Source organism: Notamacropus eugenii, chromosome 1 (genome assembly GCF_028372415.1).
Source record: "Notamacropus eugenii isolate mMacEug1 chromosome 1, mMacEug1.pri_v2, whole genome shotgun sequence".
NCBI lineage: Eukaryota > Metazoa > Chordata > Mammalia > Diprotodontia > Macropodidae > Notamacropus > Notamacropus eugenii.
The window spans coordinates 323,901,717-323,918,563 of record NC_092872.1 but is presented as its reverse complement, the minus strand read 5'-3'; the positions used below and the strand labels follow the sequence as shown (position 1 = coordinate 323,918,563).

Genomic DNA, 16,847 nt, shown 5'->3' with positions numbered 1-16,847 from the left:
GTTGGGAAAGAACCCTGAAGATGATACTGCCCAACCTCATTTTGTAGATCAGGAAACTGAGCCTCAGGGAGTTTTTTGCCCAAGTAGGTAGCAAACCTGAGATTAAAACCTTGGTCCTGTGGCTCCAGATTTGGTCTTATTTTCCTTTACGTCCCTCTGCCTGTTCAGATACCTCAGATTTGCTCATCCATAAAAGAGAGTTGAACTAGATACTGAAGTCTGATATTCTATGCTTATTCTCATGAATGATTTTGCATACACCCTCTAACAACAAGTTATATACTTACATACCGTACTTATACATAGGTTGATTCTATGCTTGAATCTGATACTGGGAGACTTTAGGGATAGGGAAAACCTACATGATTCTAACCTCACATAAACTTTAGAAGATTATTTGCAAAAAATAATGGATCTTTTATCCCAAACCTAGCCTCTCTGCTGCTGAGCCACAGGGACCTATGTCCCTTACAATGGCAGAGAGCTATGGGGTGAGTGCCTCTATTTAACTAAGGCAAATGTTTAGCCCAGTGTTTACCCCACTCTAACTTAATTTGATTCTATCCTGAATTACCTCTACAATATTTCCAATTAAATAATATTAACAATTCTGCCTTCCTAGAGATCCAAGAGACCTACTACTCAGGAATAATCATGAGACTGGTTCCCATCTTGATTGCTTGTGCCTATTTGCAGAAACATCTGAGAACAACCTATAGAAGGGCAGAAGCTACAGAGAATTTCCTGAAACTTTGGGAAGAACCATGATGGAGTTAGTCAGGTCCAACACCTGGTTTCTGGAGTAGAATTTCAGGCTTCTTAAAAGTTCCTAGGAGAATTTAGGTTTGGCAGGATACATAGCACAATAGCAACTTAGTTTACTTGTCTAAAGTTCAGGTAGCTGAATGGGGAGTAGTTAACAAGGATAGAATTCAGCCTCCTGGAGAGTCTTTCCTAGGGAGTGGTAAACAAAGGGCATCTGCATAAATTGGAATAACACAGAAGTCATCATTTGCTACATTTTTGTACTGAAGCTATGAGCAGTTGCTAAAAAAAAAACAAACTTTGGTACTCTGGGAATGCTGGACAGTGGAGACAGAGTTAACTTCTCAGAGACTGCAATGGACCTTTCTACAGAGAACAGCCATAGTGGCCAGCAAATAATAGGGGTGAAGCTGACAGTACTCCTCCTGGTCATTCCTGGGATGTCATCTTCAGTCTCTCCCTCTTAATATGACAAGAGAATACTGGAAACTTCCCTTCAGAGGAGAAGTTCTGCCCATGACCTGACTCTTCTGGCTGTCTGATCCCAGAAGAATATTCTGTAGGCATTTTTGATAAGGCAGTGTAATACTCTGCTTTCATCACTCTGGCCTGGCTCTTATAGCTCCAGATGGGGGCAGTTTGGGGCCTGGAATTAATTTTACTCCCCTTTTTAACATTTCTCCCAAAGCTTCTTGTTTATACCTCCTCTACTTTCAACAGTCTCCTAGTCATTTACCTTAGAAGAGTAGAGAGGGCTTAATTCTATAAACATAAGACTTGCTGAGAGACAGTAGATGCTCTCTCCATGAAACATTAAACAGATTGTTATGGAGACATTGTTGACCTGAAAACTTGGTTAAAGAAAAGGCAACAGGCTAATTGCATACATTTTATGATTTAATTAATCAGTCAATTCCCTATTAAAGATAACGGTAGCATAATGCATTATGGAGCCAGAAATGTTCTGGCTACCCAGTGCAGAAATCTTCTGGCTTATATACATTATGCTGTGAGAAAGGAACTTTCCTAGTTGAACAAATCATAAATTTAGTAAGACAAGACAATTAACAAAGTAATGTTGGTCAGGCCTTGCAATTCCAGCTGGGTAAACATATGTCTCAGTGACGAGAAAGGAAATCCCACCACTAGTGAGTGGCAGGCTTCCTGCCCTAAACAGATAACTGACATAGGAAAAGGCTAAACAAAGTTCAATAGAAATTACGACCTAAGATGTCTATTTTTATTTACCATTAATATGCCATAACATAGTATATGTCTATAGATAATAAGATACAAAGGAAAGCCTCATTATTCAAGATATAGTGTCTTAGGTTAAAGGTCTTCTTAAGGAGTGTAGAGTCGGCCTTGGCTGGCTTTTGCTGACATAGGAAGAGGCACTCTCTGAGTTTGCTTCAGAGAGAACAAAGAGATTATTCTAAAATTTTATATTAAACATTATCAACATAAATCCACAGTATAAGAAATTGAATTTGTCTTAAGAGGCTTTGTTAGACTGAGCCTGACCTCATTAGCAAGAGTGGTTCTTTCAATCCAGTGCAGAAAGGCACAGATAATCAATGCATCCTTCTCAGATCATAATACAGTAAAAATTACATGTAATAAAAGGCCATGGAAAGATAAACCAAAAATCAATTGGAAACTAAATAATCTAATCCTAAAGAAGGAATGGGTTAAAGAAGAAATCATAGAAACAATCAACAGTTTCATTCAAGAGAATGACAATAATGAGACAACCTACCAAATCTTATGGGATACTGCAAAAGCAGTTTTATATCTTTGAATGCCTACATAAATAAAATAGAGAAAGAGGAGATCAATGACTTGGGCATGCAGCTGAAAAAGCTAGAAAAAGAACAAATTGAAAATCCCCAAGTAAATACCAAATTAGAAATACTGAAAACCAAAGGAGAGATTAATAAAATTGAAATTAAGAAAACTATTGAATTAATAAATAAAACCAATTGTTGGTTTTATGAAAAAACTAATAAAATTGATAAACCTTTGGTCAATTTGATTAAAAAAAAGAAGAAAATCAAATTACTAATATTAAAAATGAAAGGGGTAAACTCACCTCCAATGAGGAGGAAATTAAAACAATAGTTAGAAACTATTTTGCCCAACTTTATGCCCACAAATTCGATAATCTAAACGAGGTGGATGAATATTTTAAAAAATACAAATTGCCCAGATTAACAGAAGAGGAAGTTGAATACTTAAACAACCCCATCTCAGAAGAGTGGTTCTTTCATGTTTAATCTATTGAGGTTCATTCAGACACCCTATAGGATCAAGTCCCTGAAGCAGCTGGTAGCCTATAATAACTTGTTCACAAACTTTTTTGAAGGTAATGTAAATATGTTATCTCATGATTAGTAGTAATTATTTTCTTCCCATGATGATCTCCCTGAGGTCCCATCTCTCATTTGAACTATCTTTATGAAAGATTATTAATTATTTCATTTTGCAAAGTGTTTTAACCAGTGTAATTGAACCTTATTTAAATTTTTTCATTCTGACCTCTGAACTCACTAGTTTTTATTTCCCCTAACTTGACCCTTGAGCATTGCTTACCTGGTCTTTCTCATGCCTGCTGGTCCTTTGTCTTTGGAAAGCGGAATTGTTAGAAGTTAATTTTTGGGTGGATAGAGGAATGGGCATAATGAAGAGATAAAAGAATAGAACTGAACTGTACTGTACCACATTCTGCACTCTTTACCCTGAGGTAGGCAGCAGTTTCTGGGTCCTTCCTGTCCTACCTAGCCAGTCAGGTTTGCATGGCTGACTTTGAAAATGAATATACCTAGGAACAGGAGTATATTGACTCAGTAAGAGCTATGGCCTAATAGTTCTGCTAACCTCTTATTAAAGTTAACTTTTAATCCTAGAAGAGCCAGTAGAAGATGCATGTTGTTGACTCACCTGCTTTTAAAACTAGGTTCTTCCAGCTGTGCTTCCTATACTCAGATGAGCATCATCAAACATACTGATCCTCAGAACTTCACACTGGTTAGCTAACAGCGATGAAAGAGAAGTCCCATCCTCTCTTCTCCCCTCCCCACCCCTAGTGTCCTACCATCATACTCAAATTTCCTGGATCTTTTTTTTTTTTTTTTTTAAGCACCAGAGTTGGAAAGCCTGAGGTTCCAGATTCCAAATCTTAGGCAGATAGATTCAGGAGTCTCTTGTGTATGACTGGGATCTGGCCTTTCTTAGAGCTATTGGAAGTTGGATAATGTCAAAGCTTGGTACACTTGTGTTCAGGGAAGATATTCACACTACTTTCTCTAAGGGCCATAAGCTGGAAATCTATGAATGAAATCTCTCCTCCTGCAGATATCCACTTGACTGGAGTCAGAGGTAGTTTGCTTTTCTTTTCTGAGAGTGCTAGTATTTTTCACTCCTTTAAAAGACTTAATTTGTTTGACTGACCTGCAACTCTTTGGCAATTGTTTCCTCATTGTCCAATGTCTGGTGCTTCTACTGCTTTTTGAATAGCCCCAGATAAGGCATTTTGATGGATCCTGGTTGATATATTTTATCCTGAAGTAAATCAGTAAATAAACCTATTCTTTCTCAGGTAAGCTACTAGTAGTATTGTATTCACTTACCATCCCATGGAGTAAAAGTGGCTCTCATCTGCTTCTCTGCATCTGACTCTATCTGGAGGGTGGGATCCTATTGAACATTGCTCCCTACTAGTCACAGCTCCTTTGTGTAACACTGAGCTATTTTTTTCCTTTTTCTTTGCCAATCTGCCAATTTGATAGGAACATACTTAGGTAAGTAACTTGGAATGTTACTGTGTTTGCTTTGTATTCACTCTTTTCCATTAAGTTGCCCAAGGGGCCAGTGGAAAAGTCCACACCCTTCCAAAGATCCCTTCCTAAGTATCACTAGCCTAAAGTGATTCTGATAAACATTGGACCCTAAACTTTTCCAGGAGAGGACCTATTCTTCATTTCCCAAAGTCTTGGTGTAGTTAGATACCAGATTTAGAATTCCAGGTTCAAATCCTATACTGTCACTTATTAAATGACTTTAAATAATGTGCTTTACTCTTCTGAGCTTCACTTTCCTTATTTATAAAATTAAATGTTTCTACTAAATGACCCCTTCCAACTTTAAATCATATTATCCTATAAGATTTGTGAAGGAAAGCAGAAAACAGTAAATCACTAAGGGGCATAAGATGCTTGAAGGGCTAGTAATAACCCTTTTCTTCCCACCTCAATGCCTGCAAGCCATAAAATGAGGCATGGTGTGTCTAACCCTTTTGACCATCTAGTGTAGGTTTCAAAACCTGCTAGTTCATTATAATCTGTCTTTGGGTAAGTGAGGCCCAGTGGAAAGACTGCAACATCGACGGTTTCCTATGTTCTTTTCCCAGCAGTGGGATCAATGCTGATGGGATTGTGTGTCTGGTATTCAGTGAGCGTCATGTCTTACATTGAAGTCTTCACTTTTTCTTTATTTAATTCTTCAGTGACTGCTGATTTTTTTTAGATAAAATAAGAATAGATTGTTTTTTAAAGAGAGAATAGAAAGTCCATGTTGCATAATAGAGACTTGGAGTAAAGAAAACTTGGATTCCCTGACTTCCCTTTAAGACTTTGAGTTGCAGAGCAGGTGCCGGCCTACATCAATAGAAGGTGGTTCCTCTATGAAATCATAGATCTGGGATTATTTGTTTTTTTTTAATCCCTAAACCAAGCAAAACAATGAAAAAGGATTTCTCAAAACATCATTGGTTCTAAAACCAAAACATTTCCTGTATAGGAGAATAGAGTTATTAAAAACCTCCAAAAGAGATTTGACTGTTATTTCACTTACTTATCCCCTTGCTAGTTCCCCAGAGTTCCTTATACTGTAAAGTATACTGAGTAGATACCAGCATGCAACCATGGGTAGCCTCATCAGATAATGATGAAAGACAGGTTCCAATATTGCAGTGACCTGTGATCTTTTCCTAGTGTCGTTAAAGGGAATGGCTTCCAAGAAAAGAAAGTAAGCAACCTGAAGTAATTTATTTACACTTTTCTAAAAAAGAGGGATATGTTGGATGGTACTGACCATCAGCCTCATCACCAAGGGTATTTCGTTATTTCTATTCATTTTTCCTGCTTAAAAACCCTAAATTGTTACAAATGCAACTCAAATTATTATGGGCAGGTGACTCTTTGGAAACTGTGTAGACATACAAATACTTAGAATTTTAGATTACCCCTTAGTTTAGTACACAGGAGTGTGTGTGCGTGCGTGTGTGTGTGTGTGTGTGTATGTTTTAGTCTTTCACAACTCACTAGTGGCATTTGTTTTGGGAGATTGTGCCCTAAGGTCATCCTTAGTGTGATAGTGCACAAATGGTAGAGCTGGACTGTTGAGTAAAGGTAACTAAGACTTTGTTTGGGGAAGTAGATTACTAACACTCATTGTATGGATCAGCACACATGTGAGTATTGATTGTAACTGCAGGTTGCTAAATCCTAGCAGTCTACTTATATTGGGGACAGAAGATACAGGGCCTGCAGGAGAAAAAAACCCTATGATACTATATAGGGTCTGAATTGTCAGTAGTGGGAACAACAGAGCAGAGTTTGAACTTCTTAGCCGAATGAACTAGGAAGTTCTCTATTTGTTGTCATGAGATTTAAGCTGTTGACCTACAAGTGAGGTTCTCTAAGAAGTAAGTAGAATTGAACAACCAGCCATCCAAAGATGAATGCAAAGAAAGCTCAGGGGTGAGGTAGGATAGGTGAGGATGGCTGTAGGGAAATTTTAAAGTTACAACAACTTTTGCAGAACATAGATAAATAACACATATTAACTCTTAAGATTTTGGGTGTGTGTGTGTGTTTAGCAGGAGATTGCTAGAATTTCTTCCCAAATAAGTTCAGGATTCATAAGGATTCCATGTAGTAGGGAATTCCCAATGTTTGGGTTAGTCTATCTAGGGTGGGGAACCTGCTGCCTCAAGGCCACATGTGACTTTCTAGGTCCTTGGGTGTGGCCTTTTGACTGAGTCCAAGTTTTTACAGAATAAATCCTTTTATTAAGAGGATTTGTTCTGTGATAAATAGACAGCAGTTACATATGATTGGATAATTTCTTCCTGATTCTTGGTGCCCTATTATTCTTCTATACAGACAGCCTGGAGAATATTGTCATTATTTCCTTAGGCACTTTTGCTTTCTGTCAGCAGGTGAAGCTGAAAGGGATCTGGGTATCCTCTGGAGCAAGCAAGAACCACGAATCAGGGAAACAACTGCTTTTGTTTGGTCTTGACTTCCAATGGTTATGCCTATATGTTTCTGGGAAAGAGGGGTTCTGAGCCAGAACCGTAGATAATAGCTTACCCTGGCTTCCTCTCATCTCCCTTCTTCTTTTATGGCAAAGGAAGAAAGGTTTATCATTGAGCAGGGCCTCTTGGGCAGCCCTGTGTTCACTACTGACTAGAGGGCCTGCCTCTAGTCACAAATAAAAGAGTTAGCAGTAGCCCATAGGATGTGTGGCTGATACTTGAATACTGCGGTGAACATGGCAAAAAATATTATAGTTCAGAATTCCCCAAATGTGAACTGGGACTCATATGCCTTCAAGAACTTTACATTTCAAGATGATTAGTAAAGCTTTATTAAGGGCTAGTTTGCCTGGGTAGACCAGTCCTCAAGAACTCTGTGCTTTCTCTATTTCTTTTCTTACTTATAGTTGCTTTATTACTCTGTAAACCCCTCATTGTGCTCTGTAAAGTTAAGTGCACTGTGGAAAGGAAGGAACTGACAGGACAGAAAGGCAGCTATTGATTCTAGGAAGCAAGGCAGTGTGATGGTCAGACCTTACCTTCTGTGTGAGCCAAGAGCCAGGCTCTTACCTAATGGAGGAGAGAAGTTGTGAGAGTCTGGTTTGATCAAAGTTCACCTCCAACTGGGATAGCATTGCTGCTTCTTCCTCCAGTCCATCTTGTCTCAACCATTCAGGGATTTGGCTATGGCTTGGAAATAGTTTTCTTTTTTCCTTAGGTATGTTACTCCTACATCCTCTAGACTCAGAATGTATGTCTCAGAGACAGTGATGTTTTTCCCTTGGTAAACATGGGCTCTCCAGCATATAGTAAAGTTGAATTCCTTAATTCATGGTGCCCCATGGAAGGGGTTTGCTAGTCAAAAATACTAGTTTAGAAGGAAGCACAAATTTAAAACATTGCTATCTTTTAAAATTTTGTATGATTTCTGTCATGGAAGAAATTTGGTGTCTTACAAGCTCTATTCTCTTTCCTGTTTGTTAGGACTGGCTAACCATGGACCAACCAGACAAATGGTAAGAGAGAGAAAACTCTGCCTGTGTCTAGATAGAGCTTCTCTGAAAGCCTTCTTTGTCATCCGTACCTCTTTATTGTCTCCTCTTAGAGAGGTATGGGGAACTTTACTGTTTATCTGCCTGTTTCAGGCAGATAAAGATATCACTCTCCAGAATTTATTCAAGGCATTTGACTGAAACAGTTTATGTTTCCATGGATAGCAAGAGGATGATAAGACAAGTAGCTATTAATAGTGAGCCTGTGGACAACATGAGGAAGAATTTAAAGAGCTAGGATACAAAGCAGGCTTGAGTCTAATTGATGTGTGAAGGTGTCTGCTGAGACTAGATCTTCATTGAACAAGAGGACAAAACTAAATAGCTAATGTGAGCCATTGTGAAATAGTACCAGGGATGCTGGTCTGGCCTTGGCTCTGTCTGTTAATACTGTGTTTTGGTACTTGCCTGTGTGGTCATGAGGCTGGAAATTAGTTTCTCAGACCTCCAACTACGTCATGGTCTGATTTTCCATGATCTTTGACTGACAACTTAGAATGATCTAGTTGACTACCATCTCTCCCTACCTCTTTCTATTGTGTTATCATTTCACAGTCAAACAGAGCCTCATGAGCTAGATGCCAGGCATTGATAAGGTGCTACAACTAAAAACATTGTGAAAATTGAGTGGGAATTGATGCTGTGAAGTCTTCATTACAGACCATTTTGCCACCTCTGCTTCTAGAGGAGACTGGCTACATTTCTGTATCTGTTGGCTGTTGGCTAAAAGGGAGCCACACCCTAATTCTTGGCAGAGTAAGAAAGAGCTTTCCTGCTTCTTTGGTTTGGGGAACATTCTTGAGATGCCAACCAGAATTCAGTGTAGAGCATGCCATGGAAACAGCAAACATGGGTGGATCAAGCCATACAAGACAGGGCAGGGCTGACTATCCAACCCAGACTATTGCTTAGGAATCTAGTCAGAAATCAGGGACAATAAAAGCTATCTTTGCATGATACAACTTAAAAATTTTCTCCTCAATTATCAGTATTTTAAGCCCTGTTTTCCAGTTCAATACTGTTCTCTAAGAGTCTGAAAATCTGTGGCATTGCTGGGGCTGGGGGAAGAAGTGCTTTTATTTGCTTGATTAAAGTGAACACAACTAAGTTGTGCTGCTGAGATAAAAAGCATTCTCTTTTGACCAGTTGTATAAAAAAAATCTCATTGAATCTCCTTGAAGAATCAGAATTTGACAGTTTGGTAAATATTTGCTAAGAAGAGTGTCCTGGGAAAGTATAGCTTAGAATTGCCAGCAACATCCACATAAAGCACAGTAAGATGCTGTGAGGCAGCAGATTTTAGAGTTTGTTCTTTGGGAGTACATCTGTCTCTCCTGCCTTCAGTGTATATATTCCATACCACTTCTCAAAGTATTCCAGTCCTCCCTGAAATTATAAGGATCAATATCAGATTTCTTTTGGTCAGGCCTAAGTAGGAGATCTTGAAGAATTATGAATTATGCTGAGATACTGGAAACTACACAAAATCTTTCTTTCATATGTGAGTGAAGTGGGGAAGCTTTTCTCACAAGGATGGCATGAAGAAGTGAGGCTTATGAATGCTTTATTTCTCCCTTAACTTCTGAGGTGATGCTTTCCTACTCTGACCTCAACCTCTGAAGTCAATCTTGTTTGTTTAAGGCACTTCATTTAGCCATATGGTAAAATTGTGTCAAGAATGGTCACTCCTTTTCTTCTTCCTTATATATGCCATTGGCCATATAGTTATTACCTTTTATGTATTGTTAGGGACCAAGTCGAAACTTGCTGCTCAATGGAAAATCCTATCCAACAAAAGTCAGATTAATTCGTGGTGGATCCCTGCCTCCAGTGAAAAGGAGGAGGATGAACTGGATTGATGCTCCAGATGATGTGTTTTACATGGCCACAGAGGAAACCAGGTAGGACAGGGGCTTCCTTCAGATCCATTAGTGGAGTAGGTGACCTATTAACATATCATCAATGAAAATACTTGTGGGGAAAAATGGGCCTTCCTGCATTTCTGCTGAATGAAGTCCTTAGATACAAAGATCTCTAGTTTATAGCCCAAAGAAAAACCCTGGCCCCCTCTTCCTTTTCCTCTTTCCTTCCCTCCCTCTCACCTTGGGCCTTTCCTCTGGGACCCTGAGTAGTAGAAATATGTGTGCCCTATAGATTAGAGAAGTAAATAAAAAATCTAAAAATAAAGATCTTGGCCTCCAAGACTTCAAAAAGGTTTTAAGACCAGCTTTTACTGAAAAGCTGCTATTCCATCTGAAACAGATCAGTTTGACCACCAAAGATTCTTTCTTCAGAGAGGCAGCAAAGAACAATAGTCTTAGAGTTAAAAGTAGTGTGTTCATTCACGTCCTTGCTGTCATACTTACTAGCTGTTAACCTTTTACTTTTCTGAACCCTCAGTGCCCTCATTCTCTCTCTATCACAGAATCGTTGTGAAGAAAACATCTTGTAAGTCTTGAAGCATTATACAAATGGGAGCTGCTGTTATTATTTTTTAAAGCTACTGTCCTGTTCTTCTTACTCACTAAATTCCCTCTTTCTCCTTCAGGTTCAAGTCTTTACTGTTTGAGTTGGGGCACTGAGGCAGAGAGGGTTGAACATTGTGGTAGAAAATTGAAAGGTTTTATTGGTTCAAAGTATAGTTTGAATCAGGAAGCACCAGAGTAGATTAAGGGCCCATCTTGAAAATCATCCTTTCTTTTGTGGGAGGATATATTTAATAAAAATTGTGACTATTTGTTCTGCATTTGTAGGAAAATCCGAAAATTGCTTTCATCTTCTGAAACAAAGCGAGCTGCCCGTCGCCCTTACAAGCCCATCATCCTTCGACCAAGCCAGTCCCTACAGCTCAGGCAGCAGCCCCTGCCAGTGAATGAGGAGCCCATCATCATTGAGGACTAGCAGCCCTTGAGCCCTTCAGACCAGCTTCCCACCCCGACTGACCCTCTGGAACTCTTCTGGATTTGTCCAAAAGACATTTTTTCCACTGCCTTGCTGAGGCACTTGAAGAGGGGAGAATTTGCAAAGTGCTGATTTGCATATTGTAACCCTCTTAAGGAACTTGATTACTTCTGTGACCATAAACTGCTTTTGCCTGTGCACTCTCATTCTTTATCTCTAATACCCCTTTCTCTTCTCTCCCCCCCTCTCCTATGCCGTTCTTCCTTTTACCTTTCTGCCTTCTCCCTTCTTCTTTCCCCTCTCTCATTTTCCTCTCCCTCTTTCCCTCCTTTCTCCCATTCCCCCCCTTCTTCCTTTCCCTTTAGCTTGTACACTCTTCCTTATTCTTTCTCCCTACTTCTATTTTTATTTTTGGATAGCCTCCCCTTCCTGCCTTTCCTTTCCACTGGCAGAGGACCCTGTTCCTTGTGTGGACACATTGGAGAAGAATTGAAGTTTAACTTATTCAGAGAATGCAGAACAGTCATGTTTAGCTTTTTGTTTACGTTTTGGGTGGAGTGAAGACTTGGAATCTTCTTTTGTGTCTCTCTTGGAGCTAGCACTGTTGGGCCTCTGCTTCCATGAGGCTGTGTTGTAAGATTTTGTTCTGTTCTGTTGAAGGTGCCATTTTGTTTAATTTTTATTACCTTTTTTGTAGATGAACTTGAGACCTGTAACTCTTATATTTGGAATATTAGAATCAGAAAAGCCAGCAGCAAGTTCAGCTAGTTGTCTTGGGTCTGTCCCTTGTCTTTACAATAATTTTTATATTCAAAACAGAACAAAAAATTCCTTTCTCATCTCTTTAACACCAAAACTATCCTGTCTCCTTGGCCCCCAGAACACTTGTTGCAAACCCAAGAATCTTGGCAATAGCACATGTTCTTGGCCTCTTTGGGTTCATAGTGGACAATGCTGAGAAGCAATACTCAATTGTTTACTTCTCCTTACAGAAGGGTCCGGGAGGCTAGGCCCTAGGTCTCTGACTTAGTGCCAGGAGTAACTAATATTGTCTCTTGCCTCTAATCACCACTGAGATGTCCTAGCACAAGCCAAGGACAGAGGAGCAGCAGCAAAGATCAGATTACTTAGCCCCACTTCCCTAGCTCCCTTTCAACACCACTACCACCCAAGCCCAAACTTTATAGGACTTTGGACTTGACTGGCATCAGTATTTTGAATACCATGTCCTTAGGTTAGAGGACCTTGGCTTGTTAAGCTACATTGCTGAACAGTTTCCATTTTGGAGGGAATTTAATGTTCAATTAGATTTTAATTTGAACACAGCTTGTCTCCCAAAGTCGTGTCTTTTTACCAGAACCTGTTTGTGTTTCAGGTTTTCATATCTTCCGGCCTTGTTCTGTATTTGAAGGCCTGCCTGGTTTTTCTCTTATGTCTCCTCCATGTGGGGCATTTCTGAACAAAAGAAATCTCTACTGTGTTTGAACAGATGTAAACTTTCATTTGCAACGTGTGTTGACTTGTACATGCCCTTGCCTCTGACAGACAACGCATGGAATAAAGCCCTAAATCATTCCTGCCTACTGTGTGGCCATGTGACAGGCCAGGGGACCGCTGTGTTTTGAACCCACTCCAGGTGATAAGGTTTGTTGTCCGCTGGCTACGTCAGGCACGTGGAAATCCTGCGGCAAAAGACAAGACATTTCCGTTCCCTTCCTTACAGTGCAAATAAATCCACTAATGGAGCTTTTGTGAAACAGTTGTTGTCTCTGTTTGACAGTTTTAAGGTACAGAGAGAAGGAAGAAAGGAAGTAAGTTTCTTGTCTTGTTAATGGTGTGGGGAGGTCAGGGAGTGGGGTGCCAGGATCTGACTCACTTGACATATTTGTAATCTAAATTTGGGAAAAGTTCCATGGTGTTTATCAGTATTGAGCCCATAATAGTATAGACATTGTCCAAATAACTTGACATGACAAGAGAAGGATAAGTGAGTGATCTCTAGCATGTGGGAACAAAGGAATGGTACATAGCCATTTCCACAGTGGAAATGGTGTATTGTAAATGAAGGCAGCATGAAGATTGATTCTAGAGTAAGAGAACCTGGGTTCAAGTCCCCAGTTCTGCTACTTCTGTACTGTGAGACCTTGAACAAGTAATTTAACCTCTCATGCTGGTAAATGGTTATGAGAAAAACATCTTGTAAACATTATAGTGCTATCTGAATTGTTATTAATTTGGCAAAAAAAAAAAAAAGGAAAATAATTTGGAATTCCTAACTAAAAAGAAAGAAAAAAGGAATGTGCTGACTCTCCCCTCCTCCTATCACTCCCAATCCAGGATAGGAGGTCAGGTGCTACAAGCAAGTTTGTTTGCTTAGATCATGTTATTGATAATGCTAGAGTTAAGGATTCAGGCTGTATCCCAAGTATTAGCATTTCATAAGAAAAGTTCTGTTTCTCAGCCCCATCCAGCTTACCTGTTCTCCATATGTACTACCAGACACATCTAGGAGCATACAGCACAGCCTCCAAAAGACAAGAATATATGATGAAGAAAGAGTGGGATGGGGAAGGAAGAAGAAAATTGCTCATGTAGAGAAGTTAGAAATAGGGATATCTTCCAAAATTCACATATGATGTGATAACAGTAAAAGTGTATTTGAAAAGAGAAAGGCATGAGTTATATGACTTCTAGAACCTTAGAGCTGGAAGAGATCTCATCACCTAGTCCAACTTCTTAATTCAATTCACCAAATAGTTCTTAGATTGCTATATATGAGGTTTCATTAAGGGCTTTTACCTAGTGCAGGAGTCAGTTCTCTTGGCATCCTCCCTGATAGGTTACCCTTGGAAAGCATCTAGGAACCATTCATCTTCTAGCTCCAGGGGGTAATTGGGGAGGGTCTTTGTAGAGTGGGGTATGCCTCTTGGGTGGAGAATGGATTGGAGGAAAGTAAATAAAAGCAAGAAACTTGGTGTGGTGATCCTTTGCTATTACAGTGGCAGTCTGTCCTTGGGTCTTCAGTGAGGGATGCGTACCATCTGCCCATGTAGATTAATATACAGGTCCCAGACTAAAGTTACTCCCAGTGATTCCCCAATTCTGTCCTTGCCTACCTTGTGAGATCCATAAGGAAACCAAGTAGCCTTTCTCTGAGGTGGACCCATCACTACAAATCCTTGGTACCTGTTGGCTTTTCCCCCATCCTTTGTACTCATTTTCTGTCTGCCTGCCAGGATGCCCTCAGCTATTACAGTAGACCATTGGCTTTAGACCCCTTGCCAGACTAGATGTATAGTTGATCCTTACTGGCTATTCTTGTGTTGCTGCCCTGGCATTATGTGGGTTCTATGAATATAGGTAGGCTCTAGCTACTCAGACTTGGAAAGGTTTCACAGCTTTGCCCAGAAGCCACTAGGTGGCACCAACTTCACCTTTGACAAGTTAGAGCAAGTCCAGAGGCCTAGTATCATCAGGCTATATGAGGTTATGAAGGCATAGAGAATATTCAGCCTAGAGAAGAGAAGACTTGGAGTAACATCACTGTCTTACCAATGTTGTAGGACTGTTATACAGAAGGGAATCATTTGGGGAGGGAATAGAGAATTGAGAGAGTAAAATTCTGAATGGCTATCAAAATGGAATGGGCTTCTTCATGAAGTAATAAGTTATGCATCTTTGAAGATACTCAGTTGGCAGCTTCTGTCGTGCATTAAAGGATACTGGACTTTTTGTAGGAGACCCAGAGTCTAGTTTAGGATGTAACTAAATGTGTGATTTTGGATAAATCCCTTCCCCTCTCTGAACTTGTCCATAATCTGTTGAAAGGGTGGTTGAAGTGTATCTTTAAAAGTACCTTCTGTCTCTGAGATTTTATGAGAAAGCAGCTTTGGAAACCCAGGGCAATTCAGGAAAGATGCACATCATGGAAGTTTGTGGAACACAAGTAAAAGCAGTTAAGCGAGGCTGAGGACCTGCTAGTTGACTTTTAAACATGAATATAAAGTCCAATGCTAGTGGACCCTAGTAATTTTCCCTAGGTGGGGGACTACACTGTAAGTCCCACTAGGAAAAGAAAAAAGTGACTCTGTGTTCAGAACCCAAAACTAAGCTCCTGCAGATGTCTAAGCAATGCTAAACTCAGTAAAGATAAGAGAAAGGAAAAACCAGGCCTGGTTGGATTATGAACTAAATGGCCTGGCCACACCCTAGCCCTCCTAGAGGTTTCATAGATCATAGAAGCATACAGAAATGGTACCTGAGAGGTTAAGCGATTTCTTATTCTCACTCCCTTTCTCCCCCCTCCTTCAGCTTTCTGGAAAACTCTAATCTCCCTGGGAAAAAAACAAGTCCTGGTGCTTCTTTATATCATGCACTGGGTGGGATAAACACATCATCATCCACCTATCATCAAGAAAACCCCTGTTCTAGAAAGACTGTTGTGGTCTTAGGGCCATGGGATTTTAAACCTCCAAATTTGATTAGATCTTGGCCAGAATCATGTGAAATTTGGGAGCACTTGAAGGTCTCCCTCCCTAAAACCTGTGTATGCTATTCTTTAGAACTGGTGTGGGACTGAAATATTTATTTCAAAATCAGAAAGATTCCTACTAGTGCAAGAACTTTGGTCAAGGAACACCGAGAGAAAGAGGAGGAGGAATTATGTTCCCTATCTTGTTTAGCAATTACTAATTTGCTGTGCTGGAATCCCCTGTATTTGATTTCTTTGATTCAAAAGCTGCTTCTAATTAATTTATAGATTTATACTCTTCCCTTTTTATTGGCATTCACAGCCTCCCCATCTGTAGTTCACATGTTCTTTCCCACACATGAACAACTTAAACTTTCAACCCTAAATCAGCCCACTTTGTGTCTTGGTTATTATTTTACTCCCCCAGCAGAAGTTAAGTTGCTCAGATTTCAATCACTTTGGGAAGTGCTCTTTAGCACTTCTCAAACTTATCCAGATTGAGGTCTGGGTATGAAACATCACCTACTCATCAGGTGCTTTGGAAGATGAGGGGTAGACAGGTCTAGCTATTTCCAGAGTCAAGTGGAGGAACGAGAGGCCGTCCTAGGGCAGATATATCAACTTTACTGCATCTTTCTTGGTCTGTCTTAATCTGGAAACATAACTCTTCTCATTGTTCTAATCCCTACTACCCCTCCCCCTCCATCAGCATTCCTGATAGAAATGTCTATAGACATTTCTCGGTCTATAGACAGAGGGGAAAAAAAAACAGCAAGATTTTAATATACTGTTAAGTCCGATGAGTCAACTGTAGTGTGTAATTATAAGGAGGTGGGGGGAGGGTGTTTTGTGTTGGTCATGTAGATTATTTTTGTCCACATGGGTCTGCCTAGAGTGTGGCTCACAGGGAAGTAGAAATAGGCATCTCTGGAGTCTCCTCCACTCACCCTTCTCTAAGAGAGATTCTTACCAGGAGGGGAAGCAGGAAGTTGGGGCCAAAAGCTGGTTATTCTGTTCTCAGAGAAAAGATACTGGGCTTACCCTTCCCCACTGAATATTATTAGTCTAGGAGAAAATTTTTTTGAGCTCCTTATTTCTATCCTTTAATGGAGGAATGCCTTCAACCTGTGTTATCCAAAGCTTGACAAATTCCCTACAAATGCCAGTTCTGCAATGAACACAGCAAATAAACTCATTTATCCAAACTGATGGCAAACAGAACTCAGAAGGTTTATAGATGATAATATGCAAAAAAACAAACAAACAACGTATGAGCTCTCCTACTTGGAGCAAAGTCTCAGGTTGAGATTCAGCTCAATGAAAATAGTATCATATCCCA

The 16,847-nt window shown here is 39.9% G+C and overlaps 1 protein-coding gene across 10 annotated transcripts in view; it reads left to right on the top strand.

Moving 5' to 3' along the window:
• MTA1 (metastasis associated 1) overlaps positions 1-12,794 on the top strand; it is a 239,907-nt gene extending 227,113 nt beyond the window's left edge. For 7 of the 10 annotated variants that reach the window (XM_072629652.1, XM_072629656.1, XM_072629655.1 and 4 more), the window contains 3 exons: positions 8,069-8,100; positions 9,886-10,037; positions 10,890-12,794. In XM_072629652.1, coding sequence (XP_072485753.1) covers positions 8,069-8,100; positions 9,886-10,037; positions 10,890-11,037 — 332 coding nt within the window. In that variant the 3' untranslated portion in view covers positions 11,038-12,794. The remainder of the gene's footprint in view (positions 1-8,068; positions 8,101-9,885; positions 10,038-10,889) is intronic. The other 3 variants (XM_072629661.1, XM_072629660.1, XM_072629657.1) reach the window with 1 other exon arrangement.
• The last annotated feature ends 4,053 nt before the right edge of the window (positions 12,795-16,847 follow it).